The 11,451-nt window shown below is 37.4% G+C and overlaps 1 protein-coding gene across 2 annotated transcripts in view; it reads left to right on the top strand.

Moving 5' to 3' along the window:
* Window positions 1-5,263, top strand: part of URED (urease accessory protein D) — a 31,243-nt gene extending 25,980 nt beyond the window's left edge. Inside the window, exons 2-9 of one of the 2 annotated variants that reach the window (XM_086507877.1) lie at window positions 3,064-3,199; window positions 3,370-3,432; window positions 3,510-3,584; window positions 3,800-3,844; window positions 4,171-4,404; window positions 4,486-4,565; window positions 4,638-4,764; window positions 4,843-5,263. In XM_086507877.1, coding sequence (XP_086364003.1) covers window positions 3,071-3,199; window positions 3,370-3,432; window positions 3,510-3,584; window positions 3,800-3,844; window positions 4,171-4,404; window positions 4,486-4,565; window positions 4,638-4,764; window positions 4,843-4,962 — 873 coding nt within the window. In that variant the 5' untranslated portion in view covers window positions 3,064-3,070 and the 3' untranslated portion in view covers window positions 4,963-5,263. Of the gene's footprint in view, window positions 1-3,060; window positions 3,200-3,369; window positions 3,433-3,509; window positions 3,585-3,799; window positions 3,845-4,170; window positions 4,405-4,485; window positions 4,566-4,637; window positions 4,765-4,842 lie in introns of both variants that reach the window. The other variant, XM_086507879.1, reaches the window with a different exon arrangement.
* Window positions 5,264-11,451: the final 6,188 nt, after the last annotated feature.

Genomic DNA, 11,451 nt, shown 5'->3' on the forward strand with positions numbered 1-11,451 from the left:
CTCTCTGTGTAACCACAACAAAATTGCTCGATCTGTTTCTTAAAAGTGATCTTTTTAAAAGAAGAGGTTTTTAGGAAAGTATCTCAAAACCTCTGGCAATAAGTGTCCAAAGTATCTTCCTTGATCATCCAAAGATGATTTCAAGCGATAACCACATACCATCGTACTCATGAGTGAGCCATGAGGAAGTGAAAAGCCGTTTAAACTGCAGCCACTTTGTTGGTGCTTCCTTTCATAACAAAAGAGCGGACCACCAAGTCTGTGCATTTCCTTTCAAGTAGGATGCTGCTCTGCAGATCTTGGAGTGCTTTGAATAGCGCCCTCCCGAATAAGCTATGTCAAAGTGTTGAATAAAGGCGAGGGCCTTGTGGGTATCTCGGAAGCCTGAAAAAGTATCAAATTTTAGTGCTTGTCCACCTATAACCGGACTGTACACCGTGAGAGGGCTGTACTAATTCAAGTACCTGTTAACTTTACACAGAGCATTGAGAAGAAAAGAGAGCACAGATGCGTCCAACGACTAGAATGTCAGTGCGCACACGAAGATCGACACCTTGTAGGCCCCAAAAGACTGGCGCCTCTTTCGGTATTTCTTTATTCAATTAACAGACGATCTGAACGCATACATCCAAGTCTCACAAAGCTGTCCAAGCTGTCCAAACCTGGCGAGGGTTGAAATTGCAGGTTTTTGACCCAATTGGGCAGCATAACAACGCCAAAACCCCTGTAGATCAAAAGCACACCTCGAGGACTGGTGAGCTGTAACAGAATTTCAGCGCGCTGTAAATCCTTGTTTAGGCACTGCCAGTTGCCTAAAGCCCTGCACAGTCATCCCGAGGGGAGACAGGCATCCCGAGGCTCCCCTGGTGCTAACTTTTAGTTTAGGTGCGAAACCCTAAACCTACAAAAAAACACAGCAGGCTGTAAGTCTCTGTTTTGGGTTTTAGCAGAGCAAACGTGTCTACACGCAATGGGACAGTCCCCCTGTGATTTGGACGAGTTTTCACGCGAGAAAACTCTCCAAATTCACAATCAGTTTGTGGATGAAACGAAGATAAGAATTTTAGCATAGTGCCCATGTTTTCAAACAATGCCCTCCAGAAAAGTCTCATCATACGTGGATCCCTGTCATTGACAATTGACTGAGGCATCCAAGATATTGCTCACGAATATCTTGACCATGAGTTCTGGCTTTATCTTCTTCCTAACAGGAATGAAATGGGCCTGCTTACTGAACCTACAAATGATAGTCCAAATTCCATCATTGCATGTCTACGTTCTTGGAAGATCAACGATCACTATACTTTCCCGTGGCCTAACAGGGATTGGCAATGGTTGCAACAATCCCAGTCGTTTTTACTTGTCAAATTTGACTTTTTGACATACTAAGCATGATCTTACAAATGTGTCAACATCTTGACGTAAAGCTGGCCAATAGAAGAATGCCTCAACCCCTTTCACTGTTGCATCAATTCCACGATGCCCAGGAGATGGTGGAGCATGACTTTCTATCAAAACCTTTGGCCGTAACTGTTTAGTAACGAATAACTTTCCATGCATCATGAGAAAGTTATTCTTAAGCATATAATGGTAATGATGTTGCCCATCAACAAGCTGATCATAGATTCTTGCAAAATCTGAATCTTCACCATATTGTGTCTTCATTTCGTCTAGTTCACAATGATACGGAATTGACACTGCCGAAATTTGGGGCTTTCGTGGCAACGCATCAGCCACCACATTCTGTTTTTCTTAATCTGAAAATGGAACATTGACAAGATGTTTGCTGATCGCATGTGTTTCTCAGACAACTTTGTTTGTGTGAGAAAGTATCGCAAGGTTTGATGATCTGTTTGGACAACAAAGTCAGTCCCTAGCAGATAGTGTATCCAACTATTGAGAGTGAATTACTGCCAGCAATTCCTTCTCATAAACTTGCAAGTTCCTTTCAGCTTTCAAAAGAATTCTGCTCTCATATGTGACTACTGGGCCATTCTGCATTAGAACTGCACTAAGACTGTGGCCACATGCATCACATTGAACCACAAAAGGTTTTTAAATATCCGGCAAAATGATTACCGGATCTGAAGTCAACTTCTCTTTCAAGTGTTTGAAGGCTAGAATTTCCTTGGCTGTCCACTTATAAGTAACTCCTTTCCCTTGCAATGCATGGAGTGGAGAAGCAATCTCAACAAAATTTCGGATGAACCTCATGTAGTAGGAACATAAGCCTAGAAAGCTTTGAATGTCATGTACACAATTCAAGTCTGGCCAGGACCTAATTGCTTCCACTATGACGGGATCCATGCGTACCTCATCCTTTGAAACAATGTGCCCAAGAAAGTGAATCTCTTCCAAAAAGAATTTACTCTTTTTCGCATTAATGAGTAGCCTGTTCCTGCATAGCTCATTGAAAACTACAGTCAAGTGATCCCTATGCTCCTCTTTAGACTTAGAGTAGACAATCATGTCATCAAAGAATGTACCCACGAGATTTCTATGTGGTTTAAATATTATGTCTGTCATTCTATTGAACGTGGCAAGAGCATTTGTGAAAGCGAATGGCATGACATAGAGACCAAATGTTGTCCTGAACACAACAGTCCTTTTGTTGTTCTAGCACAATTATCATGGTGGTTATGGGGATGCCTAGGTGTTCCCCTTACCTAATAGTTTAAGCCCCTTGCCTGACAATGTCATGTGGCTAATGTTTGGAACGGTGGAAAGGGAAAGCTGCCTTTTGGGCCCTTTGGGATTTTTGGAGAGCAGGGTTGTCATTGGGAAACTACAGTGATTACAACTGATATCATATGGTTTAGATTCATATGGTGTACTTTACAACTTTTACAGGGAAAAATTTTACTTCTTTTTTGGGCAGTTGGGGGGGGGGGGGGGGGGGGGGGGCAGTTTCGTATAGCCTTGGTTTTGGTTTCTTTAAGACACTTGGGCTAGTGATCTTTGTGGCACTTGTGTTTGGTTTTCTAGTTTAATGGACAATGTCTTAGTGAATTATCGTTAAAACTGCTTTTTGTTGTGCTTAGTGACTTGATTTGTATGCAGCAGGTGCTCCATGGAAGATCGCTTGTTTTTTGCAAACAAGGAATTTACTGGATGCATAGAGGTTGATCATGTGGCTGGGAAATCTATGGCTACTCGGTTGTTTTCCAAGTATCCTCTAAAGCTAATTGTGCCTAACAAGGTATCTGACAATTATTTATGGAGACTACTCTCCTTTCTTTTGTTTAATCTTGATTGAGGAGTTGTTGAAGATACAACAGTTTGGTTTGCTTTTCATGGTGGCGAAGGGTTTGGAAGTCTATTGTTGGTTAAAAAGAGGATGTGTCACTCTGATTATCTTTTGCCTTGTAGGTTGCTCCATCAGTGGATGTCGTTTGGATCTATGCATTGTCGTATGGAGGTGGTTTAGTTTCGGTATAAATAACTTTTTTGGTTATGTTTGTTTTTCTTTAGAGTGAATTGATTCCTATGGGAAGGGTTGTATTTGACAGGGTGATACAGTGTACGTTCAAGTAAGAATTGGCTCTTGTTGCACTGCTGTGTTCACAACTCAGGCATCTACGAAGGTGGTTGTTTGGCCTTTTTTTTCCTAATATGTTTATGGTTGGTGGTTGTACTTAGGGTGTGTTCTTTTCTTTCTTTGTTACTTCAATGGCCTCGTTCAAACAACACATATCTATAGTGGTTATCATGTTCAGTTGTTCGTAGTCTGGTTGTTTGCAAAAGGTGTTTACTCTGCTCTCATGGAGTCTCTTATTGAACACATCTTTTTGGCTTTCAGGTCTATAAGTCAAATGCAGGATTAGCATGTGAGCAGTTACTTGAGGTACAAATACTGGTTTTCTCATGTTTATTCAAAAGAGCCTGTTTGATATGCCAGGAGGAAATGCACCTTAAGATCCGGTGTGTCCTCATTTCTGTGGTCCTGGGTACAAGCTCATCTAATAGTAAAGATGAACAGTCTCAGAGTAGAATCGTATGATATCGTGTTGGTGAAAATGTATGGATGGCTTGATGCAGTGTACATAGTTGACAATGCAAAGTTGAACAAAAGTTTCCATTCAATCATTTTGTTCAAAAAGTTGCACCGTGGTGCTTGAAAGCTTGCTACCGGCTGTGAAGAAGCCCTCTTATCTATTTATCATTGCTCAGGTCCATATTCAACAGAAGGGCACTTTTGCAATGCTTCCAGACCCAGTAACTTGTTTTCAAGCTTCGAAATACTCGCAAGTACAGGTGTTTCACCTGGCTGCAGATGCAAATGTGGTTCTTGTTGATTGGTGTACAAGTGGGAGGAGAGAACGCGGGGAGGTTTGGGCATTCAACTCCTATAGAAGCACCAATCACTTATATCTAGAGGGAAAGGGTCCCTTATTTCTGGATTCGGTAGTAGTAGTACATTTTATTCAATGCTGTCAACGTATGTTAGAACAGGTGCATGAAGTGTTTTAACTGATATTTGGATAGATGTGTTTAGAATGTGGAGATACTACAATTCTTGAAAGGATGCAACCTTTCCAAGTTGTGGCGATGCTGTTAATTTATGGGTAAGAGTTCTCATGATCATTCCCACGTAGTTGGAAAAAGGTTTTCAGTTTTCTCATGCTAGGCTTTTTTAGGCCAAAGCTACGAAATCTTTGCTTGCAGCTTGAAGAGTTGATACAGATACGAAATCGCAAAGCCTTAAAATCGCGGCCCAGAGGAATGCCCGACTTGCTTGTTTCTTGCAGCACCTTTGGTCCAAAGGTACACGTTGATGAGGTCTTTGAACATTGATGGTACAAAGCTTCGAGCCTGATTGCATGTATATTTTTAATGTTGTAGGAAGATGGGCTTGTTGTACGAATTGTGGCAACTACTACTGAGCTCGTGTATGCGTTTTTACATCACCACCTTGCAACTCTCTCTTCTTTGATTGGAGTGCCCCCTTATGCAGGGAAGTAAAGGACCCATCAATAGCAACGATTATTATGACAAGAACGAGAAGCAACCTAGCCCATCTGTGGTTGCCACAATACTAATCTTGGGTTGTATCATGGAAAAAAGTAAGAATGAGAAGCAACCTAGCCTAGCCCATCATGTTTTTCTGAGGTCACCACAATACTAATCTTGGGTCATATCATGGGAAAAAATGAGAAGAATGAGGAGCAACCTAGCCCATCATGTTTTCCGTCGTTTGCCACAATCCTAATTTTGGGTTGTATCATGAAAAATAAAAAAGGATTCTTGTTTTTGCTGTGCATAATTGCACTTGTTGTCATACCTAACTTGGGTTGCATTATTACCATCCAGTAACAGGTAAATCTAAATACATTACATCTTTGTTCGCATGCCTAATGTACGCTATGCTATGAGGGCCTCAGTTGAGAGTCGTCACTTGGAAGTATGCAAAAGAACTATTAGCGATCATTCTTCTATGCTACTGCATTCCAAGTGAGTTCCTACAGCCACTACAAAAAATCTGAAAATAGTGTATCCTATACCCTTAAGAGATGACTTCACATTTATGAGTTAAAAATGAGGTGATGGCAATGGTCAAACTTTGTAGAGTTGTAGACATGGATAGGATATGAAAGATGCCAAATGATCGTCGAATTATTGATGTGAGTTACTTTGACGTTAACTTGGAAACGTGCAAAAACACTAGCCTTTGAGAGGTGTTTTCTTTCAATAGCATAGCGAATGTGACATCTGTAATGTAATGTGTAAAATATGGTTGAGCGTGATCTCTTCACAAATTTGGATTTTTCCATTCGATTGTGTAAGCCTACGGGGATACTAGCATGTTGATCTCCTCCCATCTAGCTTCCTTAATGGCTAAACTACCAATGCCCCTTGCCATGCATATCGTACATGTGGCTCTTAATCATTGGTTCCGAGTGGGCTTTACCATTAGAGGACCCTTGTCTTGACATTACTCCCTCCTTGGAAAAGTATTCCTCGAAAATAAAAGTGGGGAAGTTCTTAAGAACACTAATGTTTTTCCAAGTGCACCTTCTTTAGGTTCATTTTTCCACTTGACTAATCCTTGATCGCGGATAGTATTGACTCGATTGTCCTTATACATGTGCTTGCCTTAAAGCATAGAAGATATGGCTTATTCTATTTGTATCACCAATGTACACTAAACTTGTCAGTGATTTAATATTGATACATAAATCCAACTCAGAACCCTTGGTTTGGATAAAGATTATCATAATCAAGCCCGCCCCTCTGATGTCATGACTTCATAATGAAATAGTTTCAATAATCATCCTACAGTAAAGAAACTTGAATCTTGAGTATAAAAAACAGAGCTTAAATATGTAAGTTCCATAAAATTATAGTTCTTAATGTAATCATTCCCATGTAATAGGGGATACATGTAAATGACATAGAGACAAAGAACGCTATAAGAATCTACAGTAGACATAGTGCTCATCTAGTGGCTTTCCTATATAGCCTGTTTAAATTGCAATCGTCAAATGTGATATCAGAGGACTAAAACTTTGTAGTGGTATGCTTAACAATCTCCAATAATAGGAAGATCATATCCCTTGTTGGATTGCTTTGTGTGTGCGAAGTCATAGTGTATCTTGAAGCAGCTAAGGGACCTTTTTGTATGACTACCCTTGATGGGATGATTGGATGCACATGTTACTAGAGAATCCCTACACCCTATAGACATTCTTCATAAATTTAGCCATGCTAATTTGTATAGGTTAGTTATCAGTAGACTCAAAACTTATCGTCTTTTAAGAAATAGTACTAAGAAGACACTTCCTATGTTGACCCTAGTATCCTTTATATACTTGCAAACAATAATGCTAAATGTAAAACTAAACAATCATTGAAAATTGGCCTTGTCGAAAACATTAAACCATAACAAAATGTGAACACAAATCACAATTACGCTCAAACAATGAAACATTATCATTCACATGTAATAGCCCTCTCTATACATATCATAGGTATGCATGTGTGCATCCTAAGTCTCTTTTAAAATTAACCATCTATTAAGGTTGTTACTTGTTTCCTACACATTGCTTCCTAAATAAGCTTTACTCAGACAAGTATCCAACAATTGCTCGCTATTGAAATTGCTCGTGATGCTTTGTTCTTTAGATAGTCTTCATAAAAAGAGTTGACAACATCCTAAAGTTTGAGAGCTAGTGTCCTAGTTCGTGAGAATTCGTATTCTCCCACTGTGGAATATATCTCGCGATTTAATGTCAATAATTTTGACATCCCTAGGTATTGAAAGTACTTGTGTGGAGGTACTTGACTGAGAGTGCCTTTCATAAACCTTTCTCCACACTACGATAATTGTACTTCCAAGTTCTTAGACCTATTTTTCATCCTTGAAGATGTATCATTGAAGAGTACAATTGCTACCCTTGTACTAATGTGATCTTCTCAGTAGGTTTAACCAAAGGATACACTATGTTCACACAACAATCAAAATCTCTCCATTCAAGCAACGCTTGAGTATAAAAATTTTCACCTCTCTTACACAAGCAAAAAGAGCCATAAGGAAATAGGAAAAAACCTATTTAGTGGCTTGTAGAAGTGTATGCTAAGTCTAAAACTCCACCCAACTCTTCACACCTTTCTCTCTCAATTTAAGAAACATTAAATGGCAAGGTCAATCCAATCCTAATGAGTTTAGAAAATTTTTCAAATTGTTAAAGCATTTTCCCCAATAAAATGTTCAAGTCGTAAAGATCATAGAATAAACATTATTCCGGTAGTGAATCACTTTGTTGGGCACTTTATCGAGTAAACTTGATATTGCACACAAGTAAATACAAAACCAAATCAACGATTTAAGCCTTAGTAATTCACCAATGGGGCTCCAATACTTCATGTCAAGAAGAAAATGCAGCCATCTGTATGTGTATAAACTACAAGGCTTTGAAGAGTATTAAGGATAGGTTTTTTATTTCTAGAGTAAATGATGCGCTAAACAAATTAAAACGAATAAATATTTTTAGTAAAATTGACTTTACGCCTAGATACCATCAAGTCAAAATGTTTGAAACTGCATTCAGAACACAAACTGAGCACTACAAGTTTCTTGTTATGTCAATTGGTTTCACAAATGCATCAACCACTTTTACATGTATGATGAGCATGATTTCAATCACTAAGATTTTATCATTGTTTCTTTTAACATCATTTTGGTGTTTAGTAAGTTTCAAAAAGAGCATAAATAACACCATGTATGTTTGACTTTCTTAAACATTAATTCTATTTAAATTTGGATGCGGCTATATTTTAAATTTTTTGATGATCTTTATTGGCAAACTATGAAAAATAATGTTAAAGAGTATGTTGCATTCTGTTTAATTTGCCAAAAGATTAAATCTACCACCAGTAAGAAGTTGGGTCTCTTATGTTCGCTCTCTGTTCATGCAAAATCTTGGGAACGCATTTTAATGGAATTTGAAATTGTTTTTCACTCATTGTTCACAAGCATGATATGATTTGTACTATCATTGATCATTTTTTTAAACAAATATATTTCATATCCTATAAGAAAACTCTCACAACACATCAAGTTACACTTCCATTTCTCAAAACTGCCTTTCTTTATCCTGGTTTACCAAAAGTGATAATATCTTGAGATTTCAAATTTTGTAGTGCTTTTTCGACTACAATCTTTGAGAGGTTTAGTACTACACTTAATTTTACTTTTCAAATTTCATAATGATTTGAAAGGTCAAATTGAAGTAACTAACCATACAATAACTAATTTACTTAAAGATTATGTTTATTTTCAACCAAAAAAACGAGATGATTACCTGCATATTCCATAGTTTTTTTATAACAATACCACTTACTCTGCTATAAGTAAACCTCCATTTGAGATTGTGTATAGCCATTCTCTTTCAACACTTGCTTCATATTTTCCTAATGTTGTGCCCGCTATCAGTATTGTCACTTGTCAATTTTCATGAAATTTATGCAAGTGTTCATTTTGATATCAAGCATTCACAAAAACTTTATATTAAGCATGCCAATAAGCATTGCAAGGCACATGTTTTGAAAGGAGGTGATCACGTTATGCTTTGAATTGAAAAACAAAGAATTAAAAGTGATACCAATTTTTTTGTAAAGCTTGCTCCATGTCTCTATAGTCCTTTCAGAATATCTACTATGATTAATGATGTTTCATTTTATTTAGAGTTACCATTATACTTGTACATTCACTATGAAATTTTTAAGGATCTAGAGACCTCCATACCTTATTTATGAGGATCTACCTTCATTTGTAGATTAAGAAGAGCAACTCATTCCCGTACAAATAAATGATCATGAGACCGCTACTATACGCACTAACATGATTTACAATACATATCTCTTGACCTTTAAGGGTCACCCTAAAGAAGATGCCACATGGATGTCCAAAATTTCTTTTAACAATTTTTTGAAATTTTTTCACACTTTTTATCACTTATAGTCCAATTGATTCTCCATTGAGCAATTGAAGACAGATGCTATCCTTAGTGGAGGGATGTTACAATATTATTCACCCTTCTGTTGTATTTGGTTATCACACTTTTTATCACTTATAGTCCAGTTGATTCTCTTTTCAGTTGCTATCCTTAGTGGAGGGATGTTACAATATTAGTCACCCTTCTGTTGTATTTGGCTATCATTACAATTGAGATAGTTGAGCTGTAATGATTTATTATTGTTGTTGTTTTTATTTTTTTTATCTAATAGTGAGTTTTTTTATCTAATAGTGAGTTAATGTTGTATAGATTGAAATACGAAAAATTGAGGAAAAGATTTTAATGTAGTTGAACAATAAATTTTATAAATTTATTTCAACCGTTTACTTTTAGCACAAATATTTTTTAGATATTTTATTTTTATTTAATAATCTTATTTGGCTCACTTTGTGCATTGTAAGCATTAAGTGATAAGAATCAAACCCTTATGGTTTAAATATCAAATACCCAACTCCAAAAGTGTGCCGTAGAGTAGCATTTTTAGCCATTTTTGTGTAAGATTCTCTCTCTCTCTCTCTCATGATATGTGTATGTGCAATTTTGTCACCATTTCTATCCTTACAAGCTTTCACTATCTTTTACTATGTTTATGCGCATGTGTGTTTATGTCTGTAGTTTAAATTAGTCATTCTCTACTTGTGTGTATAGTTAAAAAAGGGAGAGATGGTGAGATGTGTGTGTGTGTGTTTTGAGGGCTTGAGAATTTAACCACCAATCTCTCCTTCCCTCCATTAGGATTAGCTATGAGCTATTATGACGTCAAACTATAAGTTACCATGCACATTAGCTCATAAGCTATTAAGATGTCAAGCTAATAAGTTGCCCAAGTTAAGACCAACAGTCCTCTGTTAGGTGTTAAGGGTTCAGACTATGCTTGAGAGCTAGCAATGTCCCTTTCACTCATATCGATGGGAAACAAAATTTGAAATTCTCTTCCAATTATTTTAAAAATTAAGATGAGCTTGAATTGTAAGACAAAGAGTGTAAGTACACTTATCTAACAACTCTAAGATTAACTAGTGATTTTTTTAGAGATTTTATCTAATGTAAGTGATAGGATCATGCATAGCTACAAGATAGCACATAGAATAAGGATTACAAATTAGTATACTAGATACCCATTTTGCTCTTTTTTTTTCATATATGAGTTTTCTCGAATTTTAAAATTAAGATTGACAATCCATCCACACAGATACACCTTTCATACCTTGAAGAGTGTGTGGTGCCTGCAGAGTGACACAATGTGTAGGTGGAGCTCAGTATGAGAGTTATTCACGCTCCTTATTCTATATTCAAGTACAGGATAAGTGAGGTAGTAATGAAGGGTTAGTAACAAGTGTCCAGTCAGTGGGCATGAACCCAACAATGCCCCACTTGAAGGCCAACATGGCCCAATTGGCCTATGTATGTACAACCTATATAACTGTGAATCATTCCAATGGCTTTGTCCTACATCCATCATCTCAATGCAATGCCCAAACCACTTTGAGGCTAGACTCTTTGCATATGCTGCTCCACTATGTGTGCCTTCGAGTCTTTCAAGGTTGAAGTTGAGATGAAGCTATCGCTTTCTCTCTCTTACTCAACTCTACACGATCTGTCTCGAGAAAATAGCCTCTGTGTTTTTATTTCGAACATATATGTGCTCCAAATTAGCTAATGATTCCTTCTACAAATTCGTAGAGCTCAAAGAGAGCTTCGTTTTGATTAAAAAAGTTTTTAAATTTGAGTTTTCTAGCTCAACTTATAAGCAAAACAATGATCTACTATCGATATTTCCTAAACTAAGTGACTTGCTTCTCTCTCTCTTTGAGCTTACAGAAAGCTCAATCTCTCTACCCTTATGGCTTGTGGAGTTCAACCCCTTGCCACCTTGATATGTTAGCTCGATGTGCCAAGCTCACAATGCTCCTTATCTATGGAAGCTCCGAGCTTC

The sequence above is a fragment of the Adiantum capillus-veneris genome, chromosome 3 (genome assembly GCF_014529385.1).
Source record: "Adiantum capillus-veneris isolate H3 chromosome 3, ASM1452938v2, whole genome shotgun sequence".
NCBI lineage: Eukaryota > Viridiplantae > Streptophyta > Polypodiopsida > Polypodiales > Pteridaceae > Adiantum > Adiantum capillus-veneris.